Below are 20,983 nucleotides of genomic sequence, written 5' to 3'. Positions count from 1 at the left end.
TAAACAGAATGGGAGAAGAAAGATTAACAAAACAGGTTTTTGAGGCAAAGATGGCAGGAAAGAGACCCAGAGGAAGACCAAGGTCAGAAGTGCCTTAGAAGCACAAAATATCAGATATGACAATATCGGAATGCTGACAAGTAATATATTAGAAATATATACATGTTAGCACAAGAATAATGTTCAATTTTCCAAATATTTTGGTCTGAATATTACAGACCATCTTCAGTGGCTACATAGGAATAGTTTTAAAAAACAAAGTAGAATACGAACAATTGATCATTCATACATAGCGATATGACATCACGCGGCGCGCTCTAAGTATTAGAAGAGTAAACATTTTTTAAAAAACATAAAGATATTAATTCAGAAATTCATATAATGATCTTAAATAACATTAGACTGATTTTTTAAAAAAAAAAATAAAATTAATGTGTTATCCTGATTAAACTTTCCCAAATTTTTGATATAGATATACAGTCATTACGATTCAAGTCAGGACGTTGAAGTAAGGCCTCTACACTTTCTTTAAATAAATGTTCAAATTTGTAGCAACATCTGTGTTGGAGGAGAGTCTTGGACCAAAGGATGTTGTGGTTTGTTTCTAATCCATGCTGAGCTAATCCAGATTTCTCAGGTTTGTTGTGTTGAATTGATGACCGATGCTCTTGAATTCTTTTTTTCTATGGAACGTCCAGTTTGTCCAAAGTAAGAAAGATTACAATTACAAGAAACTTGATACACACCAGGTAGAGACAAGGTTGAGCATTTATCTTTAGATGAAGGAAACAGGGTGGATAATTTGTTAATAGGTGTATAAGTGGCTGTTAGACCATATTTCTTTAGAATTCTCGAAATTGGTTCTGAAATCCCGGAAATGTAAGGAATTCAAACTCGACGTATTGAATCTTGGTTGTTCTGTGTTGGTTTGTAAGAATCAAAAAGATGTTGTGTACTCTTTTCGGAGAAGCCATTTAGTTTCATGTGATGTTTGATAGTCGAAAGTTCCTTCTCTAATAAATGAGAAGTTAAAGATAAACGCTCAACCTTGTCTCTACCTGGTGTGTATCAAGTTCCTTGTAATTGTAATCTTTCTTACTTTGGACAAACTGGACATTCCATAGAAAAAAGAATTCAAGAGCATCAGTCATCAATTCAACACAACAAACCTGAGAAATCTGGATTAGTTCAGCATGGATTAGAAACAAACCACAACATCCTTTGGTCCAAGACTCTCCTCCTACACAGATGTCGCTACAAATTTGAACGTTTATTTAAAGAAAGTGTAGAGGCCTTACTTCAACATCCTAACTTGAATCGTAATGACTGTATATCTATATCAAAAATTTGGGAAAGTTTAATCAGGATAACACATTAATTTTATTTTTTATCAGTATAATGTTATTTAAGATCGTTATATGAATTTCTGAATTAATATCTTTAATTATGTTTTTTAAAAAATGTCATCATCATCATCATCATCAAATTCCTGCCATGTACCTTCAAGGGGTGTACAGGATATGACAGTACTACATGAAAAAATTACATCATTACTAACTTCCTATCTACAATTTTCCTCCAAATCAGTCTGTTACTTGTCAAGACTCCAACATTATCAGATCTTATATTTCTATCGTCTAAGGCACTTTGTACCGTATCAATCCACCTATATCTTGGTCTTCCTCTGGGTCGTTTTCCTGCCAACCTGGCAGAGAACACTTGTTTTGCTAATCTTTCCTCTCCCATTCTATTTAAGTGATCATATCATCTGAGATTAGCTCTGCTAACGCATTCCTGGATGATGACAATGTCAAGTTCTTTCCTAATATCCTCATTTTTAATATGATATTGCCATTGATGCCATCTGTTCACGCCTCTAATCTTTCTCAGGACTCTCATATCTGCGGTCTCTAGTCTTTGGTCAAGTGTTTTACTTCTGACCCAGCTCTCAGATCCATAAGTTAAAATTGGTTTGAACACAGTCTTGTATACAGCTAATTTAGTGTTCCGACTAATTTCTTTCATATTCCATATGAATTTATTCAATTGACTTCCCACGATACCAGCTTTGCTGATTCTGTTGTCTATTTCTATATTTAGTTTACCATCTTCAGTAAAAATTGTGCCTAAGTAGCTGAAATGTTTTACTTGTTCCACAGGTTCTCCATTCACAACACAGTTGACATTTTCAATGATTCTGCCTATTTTCATTGTCTTTGTCTTTTTATTGCTGACCTTCATACCATATCTATTACAACAGCTATTCAATTTAGTCAGAGAATCTTGCAGACTTGTAGCAGATTTATTTAGAAGTATAACATCATCCGCATAAAGCAAAGAGCTGACATTAACATCTCCAATTTTGATATCAGGTTTAATACCACATTCCTTCATAATGCGATCCATATAGATAATGAATAACAGAGGGGATAATGTACATCCTTGTCTCACACCAGATTTAACATTAAACCATCTTCCTGTACTTCCTTCAATTCTAACTGCTGACTCACAACTCAAATAAAGACTAAGTATTGCTTGATATAATGCCCCATTGACACCATATAACTGCAGCGTATTGAATAGCTTCTCTCTTGGCACCTTGTCATATGCCTTTTCCAAATCGATAAAACTTAAATACAGATCTTTGTTATATTCCCATGCTTTCTCGACTATTTGTCGTAAAGTGAAGATCTGATCCTGACAGCCTCTATTTGGCCTGAATCCAGCTTGTTCTTCACCAAGCTTTTCTTCCACAATTCTTCTCAACCGTTTCTCAAGTATACTTGCATAGATCTTGCCAGGAACACTCAGTAGGGAAATACCTCTGTAATTCTCACATTCAGTTTTATTTCCCTTTTTATATATGGGTACTATGAGAGCTCTACTCCAATCATCGGGAATTCGTCCCTCTGTCCAGGCTTTCTGAACTATGCAGTGCAGCCACTGTAAGACTCTTATACCACCATACTTCAGCATTTCTGGTCGAATATCATCTACTCCTCCTGCCTTTCCACATTTCAAGCCTTTGATGGCTTTTTCTACTTCAAGTATGGATATGTATTCCTGACTGCATGCCTGGTCAGTGTTTTTTTATCACTGTGCTGTCATCACTGCTTGTTTCATTTAGCAGTTTTTCAAAGTAATTACTCCATACTTCAAGGATATCTTCTTCTCCTGTTTTCATTTCACCTTTATCATCTCTAATTCCTTTTACAGCACTCTTTCCTCCATTCCTAAGCTTCTTCAACAACCTCCAGAATATTTTGCCACCTTCTTGATATTTATTTTCTATATTCTTGCCAAAGTCCTCCCATGACTTTTGTTTAGCTAGTTTTACACACTGTTTAGCTTTCTTACATTTGTCTCTGTATTCTGTAAGAGTAAAAGCTGACTTATTTGCCAGGAACTTTTGATATGCTTTCTTCTTTTCCTTCACTGCCTCTTTAACTTCCTGTGTCCACCAGGGAGTTCTGATTTTTTTTATCTTTGCACACAACCTCACCACATGCCTCTCTGGCAGAATCAATCAATGTTTCCTTCAGAGTTTGCCACTGAATCTCCAAGGTTTGATTCCTGTTCTCAAACTCTTTCATTTTCTTTTCAATAATATTTCTGTATTTTAGTCTACAGTTTACATCTGAGAGCTGCTCAACTTTTAATTGCTTTAAAACTTTCTTACATGTTATTTTTTTCAATATGAAATTCAATTTTATCCTGCTCAAGACTAAATAGTGATCACTTCCAATTTCAAATCCTCTGTACACTCTGGTGTCCTGCACCAGGGAGAAAACATCACTATCAACAATAACATAGTCAATGAGACCTTTCTTATTCCTAGCCTCTTCTCTCCATGTAAATTTGTGCACATTTTTATGTTGGAACATGGTGTTAGTAATAACCAGTCCATGTCCTGAGCAGAAATCCAACAGATATTTGCCATTATTATTAGCTTTGCTCTTTTCTCCAAATTTTCCCAAAATATTTTTGTATGTCTCACAATCATTTCCTACTCTACTATTTAGATCCCCAACAAGGACTAACTTTTCCTTTTTCATTGTGTCAGTTGCTTTTCTAAAGCCTCAAAAAATTCCTCCACTTCTACCTTAGTAGAACCTTCTGTGGGACCATAGGCACAAATAAGTCTCATTGTCCAGTTCCCCATTCTCATATTTGCCCACATTACTCTACTTGAGACTGACTGCCATTCAAGAAGATTAGCCTCGTATTTTGTGTTGAATACTATGGCTACTCCTTCTTTTCCTTGATTGTTATTGCCTGAATATAACATTTTGTATTTATTGCTCAGAAAGATCTCACCAGTTTTTATCTTTTTTGTTTCAGTCACCCCTATTATGTCGATCTGGTACTTATCTAATTCCTCAGCTAGCTCCATTTCTTTGCCATTCAGGCTTCTTACGTTGATAGTACCGATCTTTAACTCTGGTGATGTTGAGTTGGGGTTTGTTTTCAGATTTGTTCCAGTAGCTGACTTTTCGCTGTTCGCCCTGGTTCCCTGGCGAAAACAACGGGGGCCTTGTTTAACCGGGCGACGCCCCAGCCGGCATGAAATTTTGTCATGTTGTACCATCATTTTTTATTTTGGTTTAACCAATAAGAATACAATTTGGTCGGCTAAATCCCAAATTGCCAGCCCATCCTCGTTCGTTCAGTATCAAAGTAGATACCCAACAGGGTGCACCACGAGAAGGTGAGGATTGGACATTAGGTCAGAAGCCCTGGTCAGTTCTCCGCATTCCTTTAAAGGCTATGTGGAGGTCTCCTCTCAGTTATACAGCTTTGACCCTTAAGCACCCCTTTAAAAAATGTTTACTCTTCTAATACTTAGCGATATGACATCATGCGCCACGTTCTATGTATGAATGATCAATTGTTCATATTCCACTTTGTTTTTTTAAAACTATTCCTATGTAGCCACTGAAGATGGTCTGCAATATTCAGACCAAAATATTTGGCAAATTAAACATTATTCTTGTGTTAACGTGTATATATTTCTAATCATTATGTCACAAGTATGGCTAAAAATCAAGTAATATATTAATTTGGAGGAAAACTATGGATAGGAGATTAATAATAATGTAAACTTAATCATGTAGTGATGTTATAATAGCCTGAATACCCCTTGAGGATACATATCAGGAAATTGATGATGATAACAAGCATATTAAGAGCAGAGTATTTAAAACAAAGGCATATACTTTTTAACACGTACAAATTATATTCATGGCAGCAAAAATGTTTACTTACAGTATGTAAATCTCTGCGAAATAAAATGAGAGTTCCAAAAGACACAATAAGAGCCAAAGGTAACAAACTTGCTATGGCTAGACACTTCCCAAACCAATCACCTAAAGAAAAAGAACAAATATCTTATGGTTCAAAATATTTTTTCTATAATCACTGTTTTCCACCCTCCCTAATATGATAATGTATTCAAGTATACAGTAATCTCCATCAAAAAAGTGGTTTCTATAGTGCTGATTCTGAGGGTAAGCCATTTATCTTTTTTTAACATAAAATATGTGAAAATACTAAAAAGAACTTAATGTGAATATATGCGAATGATTTAGATTAAAAATAAATCTGAACAATGACAAGAAAAAAAAAAAAACTGCAATACTGTCGAAATCTATAACCTATACTCTATTAGAAGTGAAACTGTGGATAAAACATGATTAAAGAATGGGTGGTTTGTATCTTCCAGGAGATATTTCAGATGGTAACTTCAATGGTGAAGAAGAATAAATTATCGGTCACACATTACTTTTCTTCCATTCTTCTAAAAAACAAAAAACCTCCTCTGGAATTCATAAAAGCCAGTGTTGCAATGCTTTGAATCTTTTTAATAAAAGATCAAATTAAGAAAGGAGGGGGGGGGGATGAAATCACATTCCAGAATATATATATATATATATATATAATTAGTATGATTGCAATTGCAGACAATTGCAATTACATTCAATAAATGGCAACTCAACAATATTTTTAATTTAATCATACCTGAATATTAGTTTACTTGATGACAACATTACAGACTCCTTTCTTCTATTCCTCTTGCTCACACACAGCACTAGTATGCTATAGGTCTTGTGGCCTTTCATGTGTGGACCAGATATAAAAAAAAAATAAAACAACAGTGTGCAGTTATACTAACTGATAAACACAAATGCCAATTAAGGCCCATAGTACTGGGCCAGTGATTTGTAATATATAGCCTTTCCTAGCTAAACAAATCCACTTTCAAAAGGTGTTGCCTATTTCCATAAATGGCACACTCTGGTGAGTACTGGCATCATAGTCATACCTTCCCTATGTAGAAGAAATGCCAACTAAACCCCCTAGGTGATAGATGACATTCATCACCCAGAGAAACACCACCTTTCTTATTGAAGGCCTGATGATGTGTTTGGTCTACAGAGTTTCTGGGTTTATGCTCCCCCATCCCATGCAGTAAGAGTGATAGCACATGGCCAAATACTGTCTAAGAACCCTAAACTTTTAACATTCAAGGATACAGCAATAAAGTTGCTCCACAATTGCCATCTACTATATAGTAAACAGTCCCTGATGCTTTACCATCAGTCCCAAAACTGATGGCAAGCATCAGGGATGGCCACCTGATCAATTAGCAAATAACCTGGCTGCCACTTACTCTGCCAGATCATGGTCAAAGGGAGTCCAAGTATAGTGATATAGAAGGGACACTGTCGAGACTACGCAACGAAGAGAGAGGATAGTTTGTATGGGAGGTATGCCTGCAAATCTTTTTTTCCCCAAACTGCATGACCCTACTTTTTAAAATTAGCTTTATCTTAACACTCAACCTAGTGAGTCATAAATAATTTTGATAACAGTGCAGATTAAATAAATAAATAATACTCCCTTAAAAAAAAAAAAAAAAATCAATCCAAAAAAAAAAAAAAAAAACTCATTCATTCTGTGCTGTCTTAATTCTAATATGATGTACAACACTGCTACTACTTACTTAGCTGTAATCCAACCTGTTAATTTTCAACAGAACCTCAACTGGTGGCCTTAATTGATATCTATTTTAATTTTCTATACCATATTATGCATTTTATACCACAAGACAAAAAACCTACACATTTATCAGATATAGCTCAAGTGAGAAAATGCCAAAACTTTGAATCTCTTCTTTTCGATTTACTCTGGTTCAAAATTTCCTTGCCATATTCATTTTAATCCCATTGCTCTATCATTCTTCAATTATGATAATGACACTGCCCTTTTTTAATTTTTTTCTTTTTTAATTATTTTTTTAAAGCTTGATTTTCTACCAAAATTGGGAAGTTTATCCCAGGCATGGAGGATGTGATGGGCAGGTTCGGAGTTGATAACAGAAATGAAAGAGGAGAAAGAATATTAGAATTTTGTAAAGCAAATACAGGTAACCCTCATATAACACGGATGTTAGGTTCTGCAGAAATGCTGCGTTATATAAATCGCGTTATGCAAGTCTCGGATCACATAGAAAAAGTAGGGTTATGTACCGAAATCGTTTTTTTTTTAATTATATAAATAGCAATGACATATCCAACAAAAAATATATTTTTATTTAATTCAGGTAATTCATGCAAGTTAAGAAAACATATAAACTATGAAACAAATACATAGTATAAAAATTACAAATTGTACTTAAACTTCATTGCACATAATGCATAAATGTTTTAGGCAAAATAAAATAGTGCATATTTTAATCTTTCATAGCACGAGGATTTGAGGATTGGTTAATACACACTGTTTTTTGTCATATAATCACCTGATGCATTACTACAAAACAGTAGAGTAATTCTATCTTTGGAAACTTTGAATCCAGGAGCTGATCTTTCATTATTCGAAATATAGGTGCGTTTTTGCACTTTTTTCCAATATAACCCGGAATCATCTGCACTATAAATGTTTATAAACTTTGAGAGTTTTTTGCTTAATAAGATTTCCATCCACAGGAATTTTCTTTTGAGGTGCAATCTTCTATCGAAATCATTAGAGATTTCTCCATTATTCATTAGAATATCGCGTACAGGAGCAACGCACTTTTCACTTATCATTGACCCAGCAATAAACACTTTCTCGGATTTCATGTTCATTTTGTTTGATTGTTTGAATTGTTGATTCATTTAAATTCAAAGTCCCTGCAAAAACTCCTGGTTTTTCTTCATTTTTCAACTGATCCAAGATTTTGAATATTTTTCTTCGAGAGAAATTAATTTTGTTTTCAATGTTGGTTTTTCCCTTTCGTTGCAGTTTGTGGCCATTACTATAAAAATCATTTTTTTACACAAAAAAAGCAAGCATTACATATTGTATGTAACTCACCAGAAAATAAAATGCTCAGCTTGAGATGAATACACTTATGATTTTTAATGCACTTTCCTGGCAAAAATGAGGAAAATTTTCAACAATAAATGTTTTATAGGGTAAACAATTTAGGTACATGCGTGCTAAAGGGTATTTCCCCTAATATAAATTCGCTACTTATAATTACATGTGGGATGCAGGCAGACAAATTTAATGAAGATAAAATTTGATTTTAAGTCGTGTGGTGAAAAACATGAAAAGATAAAGGGTTACTACAATTTGTAGACCGTGTTTTATCTGAACTGTGTTGTATAAGTACCGTGTTCAACAAGGGTTACTACAATTTTAGACCAAGTTATATCGAAACCGCGTTATACAAGGGTTACCTGTAATCTATTTATCTGTAATACCCTTTTTTTCCATACACCTTCTCACAAATACACATGTACCTCACCAGATGGTACAACAAAGAACTGTAGTGATTATATTCTAATTAAATGCAACTGGAAATCATCAGTGCAAAATGTTAGACCTTTAAAAACTCCAGACTTCGACACTGATCATGAACTGCTTGCAGCAAAAATGAAACTAAAATTCAAGTATCCTAAATCACGAGCTCCTATCAACACAGTGGACCTGTCAAAACTGAAAGAGAAATCTCTGCAAGGTAACTATCAGACACTAACAGGAAATGAGTTTAGAAGATTATCCTATGACAATATAGAAAATACATGGAATCAAGGTACTGCAAGAAACATACTTGGTACAACATCAAGACCAAATCATGAATGGATAACCCCTGAAATTCTAAATACTTTAGAAGAAAAAAAGAGCAGCAAAGCATATATTAAATATAAAAAAATACAGAAGAAAATGAACAACATTATAAGAATCTTAAAAACAAAATTGATAAAATGTGCATATCTGCCAAAAATAACTGGTTGGAGGAAAAAGCAAAACTCTGCAAAGAAGCTAATAAAAGAAATGATAATAAAACGGTATACAAAATTATCAAAGAATTAACTAAGATCTATAAAGATAAACCATTAACAATGAAAGATGAAAACAATCTAGAAACTGGATCAATACAAAATATTAAAATAATTTGGAAGGACTACCATCAAACATTATTTCAAAAAGAACAGGAGGAGGAAAGTATAACAGAAAAGATGATATATGAAAAGCCACCACCCATAACTCCAGCAGAAATTACAAATGCAATAAACCAAATGAAACTTTCAAAAGCTACGGGGAAAGATGAAATATCTATAGAACTATGGAAATATGGTGCAAGGAAGCTATAATTTCTTAATGAATTTATTTAATTGAATTCTTTCTACTGGAGTAAACCCAACTGACTGGAAAACAGGAATTATTATACCAATTCACAAATTAAATTAAAATTATATAAAACAATTATTATCCCAACGGCTACTTATGCTTCAGAAGCCTGGAGATTAACTCAACAACCAATCAAGAAACTTCAAGCATTTGAAATGAAATGCCTCAGAAAAATTAATAACACCCACTGGATGCAACACAAGACTAATGAAAAGCCAGATCAAGTCAGAATAGATTTAAACTTCCCAGATAATATAATAGACACAATCATTAAGCATCAACTGAGATGGTTTGGTCATATTTAGAGAATGGCCCCCTCATAGGCTCCCATATTTAGCTCTGAATAGATATATAGGAAGAAAAAGACCTAGAGGCAGACCAAGATATTGAAAATTTATTGTTCACTTGGTTAGAGTATAATAAATTTAGTTTAATCCTTTATCCAAGTGTGAGCAAACAAAGTTTTCTCACACTTGGATAAAGGATTGAAATAAATTTATTATACTCTAACCAAGTGAACAATAAACTTTCAACATCTTTCTCTAAATCCAGAGTAATTTATTAAAAAAGGGTGGCACACCATTTGGCAACTCCTATAGGTAGAGATGACCTGCTAATGCTTCTGCCTGGTATCTCAACTTGGGCCTGGCTCCCACTGAAGAGACCTCAATAAAGGTCGAAACTAGTCTGGGTAGTGGCCCTTCCCTTAATGCATAACATTAGACATATCCGCAACTGTGTTTTATCCCAGATGTGTTTTGCATTATAGGAGATACTGAGACAGGAGTGTTGGTAGCTTGCTCCACCTTTGCAATGAGTTGTCCTAGTGTTGTACCACCTTACCCCAGTCCTGAAGATACTTTCAGGTGCAAACTTTGTTTGCTCACACTTGGATAAAGGATTAAACTAAATTTATTAGGCAGACCAAGAAGTACTTGGATAAAGTTGCTGAAAGAAGAACATTCCCATCTACTCAGCTACAGAGTCATGATTGAGATGGCTAAAGATCATGATAAGTGGAGAACCTTTCTTCTTAGTAGACTGAACCCGTTATCAAGAGGATGAGGTGATGATTTTCTACAGTCCAAACAGTCATTTTCCTGGTGGACTTCAATATTCACAATTAAAATTATTTCCCCTTTTCAAAAACTCTACTGATCAAGCTTCAACTTTCAAGCTGTCAAGATATTTGTTGTCAGTAATGATCTTTGCCAACTTGCTTGTTTTGCAAGATGACGAATCCTGGTAACTCAATCATAACTGCCTTCTCCAAGTTTGCTTGATTTCCAAGTTTTCTCCTTGGAAATTAAGGCTAGTACTTCTTTCACTCTTCTAATCCAAATCTCCAACCGAATAGCTATAATTCTATGGAATGAAGGTCATCGCCCAATCCAACAACAAAAAGTTCAGACTACTAATAACTTGGCTTTCCAATAAGTGTGATAAGATAGAAAAAATAAAATCTGTCATATCCAGGGTGGCTCAAAACCAAAATTCCAGTATCCAGTCAGCTAACAATGTTGTATGCAATAACTGCAAAAAGACAATCAATCAGTAAATCTAAATTAGACTATGAAAGAGCCAAGTGCAAAAAACTTGCCTCTTAATCATATGACAGGCAAGCCTTGCCAAAGTCAATGAGTGAGGCTTCTATCCATGCATATTTCTACCTCTCATACCAGATTAAATGATATGACAGTTTGAGGAGAATAACAAAATCATGATTACTTAGAGCCAAGGTAAAAGATGTTAGTGATGCTATAAGGATGCAGAGAAAGAAGGTGAAAGACATTGATTTTGGCTGGTACTAATGATCTATCGAGTGAAAAGCTTAGTATGCAAAATGATATGAAAGAGTTGTTAGTACAAGCAAATATGAAGAATGATAAAAGTTGTAAGTCTGCTGACTTGGTATGATTGAGGCAAGCTAAACCTGAGTTACAATTGCAAATGAGTCAGAGTGCAGATTATGCAGGTGGAATGGTGTGGAGTGATTAGGTGTCTTGAGAGAAAGTACTGTTCAGTGAGAGTTCAGAAGTGCAGAGTCAGGGAAACAAGAATAAACATTCTTTGGGTGCGGGGGGGGGGGGGGAGAGGAGATGTGGATCTAGGCAACTTAGAGGGAAGTGGGAGAGTGATGCTGAATGTTGCTTTTGAGGTTCAGAACTCGAGCAGGATAATCAATAAACAAGGTATAAAGGAGCTTGTGGGATGAAGAGGATGCTGCCGCATACAAGGATGGTCTGAAAAGTTTTGGGCATAACAATGAAAAAAACGAATATATAATTTCAAAATTATCTTTATTTTTTCAACATAATCTCCCTTAAGATTAATACATTTATTCCAGCGATGTTCCAGCACCATTATCCCTTCCCTGCAGCAGTTTTCAGTAAGCTCTACAAAATACCCCCTCTACAGCTCCAATCACCTCTTGATTCGAAAAAAACACTGACCAGCGAGGAAGAATTTTAGTTTTGGGAAGAGATAGAAGTCAGAGAGAGCCAAATCTGGGGAATAGGGTGGATGTTCCAGCAATTCATAGTGCATTTTTCCATTGCCAAAACACTTTTGTGGGCAGGTGCATTGTCCGGATGAAAGATGATTTTTTCCTTCTGCAAATCAGGTCTTTTCTCACGAATTTTTTCGTCTAGTCTGGTTAAAAGATCGGAATAATATTCCCCAGTTATTGTTTTACCCTTTTCAAAATAATTAATAAACAAAATGCCTTTAGCATCGCAAAACACCCATCCCATGACCTTTCCTGCTGATGGACAGGACTTTGTCTTCTTTGGCACTGAACAACCGGCTTCTGTCCTTTCAACTGCCGTTTCGATTCTGGTGTGTAATGGTGAATTCAAGTCTCATCCATAGTAATAAAGAAATGCACAAAATCAGTTTTATTCTTGCTAAAATGCTCCAAGCACTCTTCAGAGATTTTCATGTGAGTGCGTTTTTGATCTGCTGTGAGCAAGTGCAGCACCCATCTTGTGCAAAGCTTTTTCATTTGCAATTCTTCATGCAAAATATATCCTACACGTTTTTTTTGAAATGCCTAGAGTCTCAGCAATTTCACACACTTTGACTCATCGGTCATCCAATATTTCTTTGCACTTGATCAATGATTTCTGGTTTTATTCCACTTTTTGAACATCCTCCACGTGGATCATCTTCAAGGCTGGTATGCCCACATTTAAACTTGGCAGCCCATTTCTTAATTGTCGAAAACGAAGGAGAAGAGCGCCCAAAAACTTTTATGAACTTCGAATGAATTTCTTTTGCCATTAAACCTTCTTTTACAATGAATTTTACAACTGCACGATACTCAATTTTATCCATTTCAAGAGATACAGCCAACACTTTTGCTTCAGACAGCTGTATAAAACAAACTACTTGATAGAATGACTTGCAATTTCACATGGATGCTTATGACAGATGTACCAGCTTGGAAAAAAAAATCATGCCGATAGTGTTTCCATCTATGGTTGAGACTGAGAACTGTTCAGACCACCCTCATATGTATACTAATGACAGAAGTATTTGGAATAAGGGAAAGGAGTTTTTGGCATTGCTTAGCTCAACTTGGTCAAAAGTTATATACATTAGTAACACTTGGTTGAATAGGAATGATATAGTCATAGAGCTAGAATCCAATGGATACTGCATTTTCAGAAAAGACAAAGGGAACAGAATGGGACGATGGATTTTGTTAATCACAATTTGTTAAATTGTTTCCTGATGGATATGAAAGAAGATAACTTCCAGGCTGGTTTGATAGTAGTACACAGATAGTATTCACAAAGATGAATACTATCTGAATACTATCTGTGTACTAAAAGATGAGAGGGTGAAGCACCATGCCCTTCCAGTTCTCTCTATTGGTGGCTTTTCCTTTTTGTTTCTGCATAGCCATGTAATCCTGTCCATGATCTTATATCTTCAAGCCATGTCCTTCGTTTTTTGCCTCTTGATCCTTTTCCCATTATTTTTCCTACTAAAACTGTTAGTATCCTCTGTCCTGCTGAACCTCTCAGTACATGTCTTGCCAATCTCATATTTCTGGATCATTTTCTGTAATAAAGATCTCTGTGTTCTCATTCTCTGCAGGACATCTGTACTTGTCACATGTTCTGTCCATGAGATTTTCAGCGCTCTCCTATAGTACCACATTTCAAGAGCCATTATCTGTTGTCTTACTCTCTTCTTGAATATCCAGGTCTCACTTCCATATGTGAAAACTGGCCACACTAATGTTCTTAACATTCTTTTGTCTCGATACCCATAGAATTTCTGAGCATATCTTTATTTTTCCAGAAGGCATCTTTAGCTATGGCTGTTCTTATTTTTATTTCTTTATCTTGCTTTCCATCTGCAGTAAAGTAGGTGCCTAAATATTTGTATTCTGTTGTTGTATGTTCAATTTTCATATTGTTTATGAATATATCTGGCTCGGATCTGTTTTCTTTTGAGATTTTCATAAATTTGATCTTTTTTGCATTTATATCTAATCCAAATTCTTTACCTTCTTTAATTGATTAATTTGTTTCAGTTTTCTGCTATTTGAATGGTATCATCAGCATATCCAAGATTGTTGTAATTTATACCATTGATACTAATTCCTATTTTTTGTTTTTCGATCTTTTTCATCACCGTCTCACTATAGATATTAAATAGATTTGGTGAAAGGATACAACTTTGTCTAACTCCTCTTTTTATTTTTACTACAGAAACCTCTGAGTTAAACAGCTGCATTTTCTGTTTGGTGTAAATCATATTTATAATCTTAAGTATATGATCTTAATCATGGATAGAGATGGTGACAGGTAAACCAAGTGTTGGCTTCTTTGCTCTAACAATTCAAACTTATAAATCAATTTTGCTTGCAAATTAAGTATGTCCATCTAGCCGAGGAGACACAAAGCCTGGAAAGTAAATCATAAAGCTCTCAACAAAGATTGTTTTTCAGGTTTACAAGCTCATTAATTTCCAAGCATGACAACCACACATTCTATAAAAGACGGTAGTAAGAGATATTTATGATGAAGAATAGTGGAAGACTGTTAGAAGATTTGTTAAGATACTACATTATATTACACACACACAAAGAGGTACGTTTATATAACAAACTCATGTTTCTGAAACATCGCCAATATTGGCAACGTCTCAGAAACATGAGTTTCTGCCAATATAATAGCTAATTTATTAAAATCAAGAAAGCCATTATATCATATATTGCACATAGGATTTATCAAAGGCCTATTACTAAACTAGTTAGATTGTGACTAAGACATGAGGAAGTATACACATGCTATATACTTCCTATATAGCATGTGTATACCAAATCTATTTAATATCTATAGTGAGACAGTGATGTAAAAGATTGAAAAACAAAAAATAGGAATTAGTATCAATGGTATAAAATACAACAATCTTAGATATGCTGATGATACCATTCTAATAGCAGAAAACTGAACATGCTTCATTACTTGTGCAGTGCCTACATGCATATATCTTATATTTTGTTCTCTGATGATGGCAGTCAAAAACTGCTATCATCAGAGATACTGGAAAGATATGCTGAAATATTAGAAGTATTAATGAAATTTATTTTATTTAATATATTAGTCTATGTTGTAATTTCCTTAAAAAATGGTATGAATCAGGAGAATGAGTTTTAACATTCTTGTCTTTGTCTCGATACCCACAGAACTTCTGAGCATATCTTTATTTTTCCAGAAGGCATCTTTAGCTATGACTGTTCTTATTTTTATTTCTTTATCTTGCTTTCCATCTGCAGTAAAGTAGATGCCTAAATATTTGTATTCTGTTGCATGTTCAATTTTCATATTGTTTATGAATATATCTGGCTCAGATCTGTTTTCTTTTGAGATTTTCATAAATTTGGTCTTTTTTGCATCACTGAGAGTAGGCCTAAAGTCCTAAATAGTAACCCTAGTAGGCTAAATGGCATCCTTGGCTGAAGTATGGCTTCCTAAAATTGGGGTAATTTTATGCAACCAAATTTGTTGAGGTTAAGGTAGTTTCTTAAGGCAGAAGCAGATTCAAAGAAAAGTCTTTCATATTTATATTTGATGCAGTAGAGTAGAGTGGCCTTCTTCCAGCATATTCTATAGAGGGTGTCCAAAGCATGGTGAGCAAGTCCTGAGTGGCTGTAATGATGGAAACAGTTATAGTCCTTGTGTTCAGTAATTCTGATATTTTTGGCCATAGTATGATAGTTTACAACTACAAAGGACTTGGTAAACACTTAGTAGGTCTAGGAACTGTGCCTGGTCTTTGGTGAGACAAATAAATCATGATAATTATTTATATGGTATGTAAAGATGTATTTTAAGATTTTTGTTAGTTTTTCTGATCTGCCTTGGATATATATGGAATAGTTATAGCTTTGATGATGTAGTCTCTGTTCTAGAGAAGGGGAAAGGGATTTATGGGTTCGAGGAATTGGATATAGTAGGAATTCTAGCCACTGGCTAGGAAAGTTTTGTGAATGTGATCAAGTTCTGTGGAGAGGACACTTATCTGAACCAATTAATTTAAATGTTATATATAGTTTTAATAATCCCATACTCATGACTTATTTTTCACGGTATTAACAACACCACACAATTTTATCAAAGAGATGTTTTATTAACTGCTTATATTTCGCTGATTTTCAACTCAGCATTATCAGAGCACAACACACTTGTACACGCGACAGTGAGTGAGTGAAACAATGCAATTGCAATGGATCTAAAGTCCTATTTTTGGCATCCTCTAACGAAAAAAAAAAAAAAAAATTAGCTATGCAGGAGTTTCTCTTAGGATAACAGTCTCCCAAATTTTTGCAAATTAATGCAACCATATTTGTTGAGGAGGTTGGGAGAATTCTTCAAAGCCGTTGCTGACTCTTAAATAGCACATTTGTTTTTCTCCATCTAATCCTGTGTGAAGGAGTATTCAGAGTGTGGTCTGCCAGTCCCGACTTGCCATAGTAATAGTAGCGACTATATTTTTCATGTTCTTCCAGGCGGATGTTAACGGATCTTTCTGTTTGCCCATAATAGTCACAGTCACAAGGAATTTCACACACTCCTGGGTGTGCTAAAGGGTGTAGTTTATCCTTAGGTGAGCGGATCAGAGTTGCCAGCTTGACATGAGGTTTGAAAGTGGTGCAAAGGCCATGTTTCATCAATACTTTGCCTATCTTTTCTGATGTACCTCTGATATAGGGAATAGAAATGGTCATGTTGTAGTCGATATAATGATACAGCTCTGACCACAGAACTCTAATATCTGCGCCATACGTTCTTAGCCAATGGCTGTAATCTCTACAAAATAGATAAAATACTACATAAGCCCATTACCCTGCCCTTTCCCAATACTCAGGAATACAACATGAGCATTTCTATGGTCCAACACATACTTGATCCACCTCTGATGTTCCCTATAAGAATAGATTAAAGGTCTGTAAGCTTCAAAAACTAGCTGAGCCAAAAAAAGAGAGAACATGATAGATGCATATAAAAGGGACACAGAAGACTTTTTTCAATACATGGCAGTAAAGGAGAAAACAAGGCCACCCTCCTGAAAAGTGTATAAGGATGTAGTTTGCAAGAATGTTAGAACTACATTTTTTTTGCTTGGAGGATGTGGAATGGGTAGTCAGAAATGGTTGTGAGTGCTTCATCAGTGATGAATTTAAGGAAAGGTATGATGGGTATTGTGTGACTTATGAGTTTTTTGCAATGAGTCTTCTGGGTCCATGGGGATACCTATGGACCCAGATGAAGATAAAAGCAGTGCATTTATAATAATAAATGCACTGCTTTTATCATCAAAGTACCCCCTCCAAACAAACATTTTACCACAATTTCCTATGCATGAAAGTGATGCATGCTTCATCTAATTTCATAAGAGAGAGAGAATACCTGTGAGGAAGTCCTGAATAATTGTGATACAAGTCTTCGGGTCATAATGTATCACCCAACTGTGCTTAAAACTTGTGCTGCAGAATTAATTAATTCAACTGATCACAAAGAAAGGTGATAAAAGTTAGCCATCAAGCTACTGTCCTACTACTCTTACCTCACTACTTTTGAAAACAGAGAATGTCATCAATAGTCAACTTCATCACCTGGGGAACTACCAATTAATTAGTGACCACCAATATGGCTTCTGCTACTCAATCTACAAAAGATCTTGTCAATATCACCCATCTTTCAACACAAAACAGAAATTTTTGGAGAAACTCACTTATGGTCTACTTCCCACTCTATGCAATTTGCTCTTGACATTTTTAGAGCATCTGAATGTAAAGTAGGACTTCGTGTGACATCCAAACTACAGTCTTATGGTGTATACTGCCGACTTTTGGGAATTAGAATTAAAATTTCCTCTCTGGTCATTACTGTATGTCATGGTCAATGGCTTCCTCTCTTTAGATTTGCTCACCAATGCCCAGGTATCTCAGAGTTCCATATTTTTCCTCATGCTCTTTCCTATTCATAAATAACCTTCTCCCACCAACTTTCAATCCTATCAACACTACAAAAAAGAGGAATGGAGTACACTCCATACTTTTCTCATTTGCAAAATCTTGAAATGCTGAAATATACCAAGCTACAAGATCCTCCATAGTCAGTATCTTAAACATTGATCTCCATGCCATTTTGTGGGTGAAGACTTTGCCAACTTCAATGATATCAAAAATCAGTCCCGTCTTTTTCACACATACCAGTAAAGATCGTATTTCATCTCCACCCCCCCTCCACATCTTGGATGATATCCAGAAGATTTTCATGCAAGATCAGATCTCTCTTTCTCTCTCTTCTCTGGCCAACTTCATCTATATCTTTCCTGGCATAAGCACATCACATCATATCTACAGTTTACTACATCTCCAAAAGCTGAATGTTGTTTTGTCCATAAACAATATTTTTCAGCTGTTCATTTTTTTTTTTTTTTAATGTAGCTCCCACCTATGAAAAGTTTTTGGAAGTCTATAGTACATTTGTACTATGAGTGGGTTAAGGTTTTTTTTCCATTAATTTTATACATATGTAGTTTTACATAGTATGGATTTAGGATGGTGCATCAAACCAAAAACCTCTCTAAAAATTCTTGATTTAGGTTTACATATGGGATGGGCTACTTCTTTCCAGAAGTGGCCCATCCCATCTGATTAAATAACTTCTCTCTTTCTCCAGACTTAATCTAGTCAATTTCTCACAGACACATCGTTTCTTCATCTCTAGTATACATATATTCATAGGCACTATTCTGCCAAGCTGATGTTACCACTATTCTTTCACTCTACCTTATCTCTGTAAACATGAGCAATTTCTGGTTAAAATCCATTCACTATTTAGTTTAAACCTATCAAACCAACTTCCCATTCTCTTTCCATGCACTATTCCACAAAAATCACAAACCCAACCTCTGTTTGTTTAAAAAAAAAAAATCCTTCTTTAACCACTTATATAAAGATCACTGATGTGCTGTAGATTTGCTCTCATGTGTAGATTGATGTGAAAATAAAAAATATAAATAAATAAATAAAACAGTAATTGTGAGATTAATGTAAATGTGTGCTTTTCAGTTTATCAACAATTAAACTAATATTATTCAATTCCAAAAGAAGATGCCACCACTATATAAATTTTCGGAATTCAAGAAAATATTCCTCGGCATTTATGGAGTGGAAAAGAATGAAAAGATTTTCTCATATATGGCCATGTAATGAGATATACTTCACATAACTTACACCTCTATATGCACTTATTTATGTGAGGCAATGCATCTCCTACATATCACTAAATTATCTATTTCTCTACTATCCACAAAACTTGTCAATTTCTATACATGGAAATCATAAATGTCTATCCTCATATTAGAAGCAGTTAGTATCAGAAACTAATAACTGACTGCACACGACAGTGCTGAAACACTAAATTTTTTTGATGCTGCCTTGTCAGCAGAATAACCATTTGCCTTAATTCATGCTCACTACCAATAATCTTCACTGTTTCAGACAGAGAAAATTCAGTCATATGCTAAAACAGGCTATTCTTTTTAAAAGCTGCCACTAAACTCTTGTACCCTTACCATGTTCTTCCTAGCTTCTTTTATTTATTTATTTTTTTTTTTTATTATGCCAACAAAGTGAAAGTTTCCATCAATGCATGTAAGTGCCAGCATGAAAATCTAATATAATTCCATGTTATATTCAACATTAACATAAAACCTGATGCTTTCATTAACTTTTAAAATTTAAATGATCATTATTACATGAGTCCACGCGGTTAGCCTAGTGACTGTGTGCTTCGCAACCATATGCCTGGGGAAGGGGTGTCCTAGGTTTGATTTCCATTGGTGACGTGAGGAGCTGAAGGATCTTCCTCAGCCATAGCCAAGTTAGCACAGTCTTGGGCATGGACAGTAGGATTTTTTCCTGAGTTTATCCAGGGGTTTTTCAACATGCAAAGCAGGCAAACTGGCCTTGAGAACTCAACACTACAGGACATAGGATACACCGGGGCATAGGGATGACTACCTTATCCTGTGAACGGTTTGAGTTCTGATGATTAATAAACCCTCGATACCGCAAGGTAAAAGAGGGTATAAAGAAGTTGAGATGAAAGATGAGATTATTACACGACACTTCCAAGGACTCACTGCAAAAGTGCACTCCACATCACACAACCCAGTAGCTATGCTACTTAATTCTCCATTTACCCACAATACGACACTATCCAGCATCTATCTACTACACTATCTGATGCCCACTAATGTATGTTCTTCTTATCTTGCATACAAGCAGACAATCTGCTTGTATGCAAGATAAAGATTTATACTATTAATCAATTCATAGAATATATTGTAACATGAAAGTAACATTGGCATAATTATTTTACTAGTTCTGTTTTTCTAATCAATGTACCGTATTTTTCGATAGATAACACACACCTGCAACATTTTCATCACCCCTTTTGATGTATAGATAACACGCATGCACCAACTAGCAGTAGAGTTAGGAACTACAGACAGAGGACGGAAGAATTCAAAATATTACCATTTTCACATTATTGGGGAGCACTGTGACATTACTATGACTTTTTGTGTGACAACTGGGCCCAAAAGAAAACTTGTGAGGGGTGCATCGTTCTCTTGTAACTAGTTGTATCAACAATTGAAAGGTATTTTTCAATCCAAAATCTTTGTTAGTGTTGGATTCGTCTAGGGCACACACGACAGCAGAAGTTAAAACAATTGTAAGTATTCCAAATTGGCCATCATTCCAGGTGGT

At 35.0% G+C, this 20,983-nt stretch overlaps 1 protein-coding gene across 1 annotated transcript in view; it reads right to left on the bottom strand.

Annotated features, from left to right (window-relative positions):
- Positions 1 to 20,983, bottom strand: part of LOC150103770 (dolichyldiphosphatase 1-like) — an 85,280-nt gene that overhangs the window by 47,458 nt on the left and 16,839 nt on the right. Inside the window, exon 2 of the mRNA XM_090396539.1 lies at positions 5,266 to 5,366. Coding sequence (XP_090252665.1) covers positions 5,266 to 5,366 — 101 coding nt within the window. The remainder of the gene's footprint in view (positions 1 to 5,265; positions 5,367 to 20,983) is intronic.

This window comes from Typopeltis vanoorti, chromosome 8 (genome assembly GCF_054136105.1).
Source record: "Typopeltis vanoorti isolate ZY-2024b chromosome 8, IOZ_Tvanoo_1.0, whole genome shotgun sequence".
Taxonomy (NCBI): Eukaryota; Metazoa; Arthropoda; class Arachnida; order Uropygi; family Thelyphonidae; genus Typopeltis; species Typopeltis vanoorti.
Note: the sequence above shows the minus strand (reverse complement) of the source record. Positions and strands in the feature narration are given on the sequence as shown.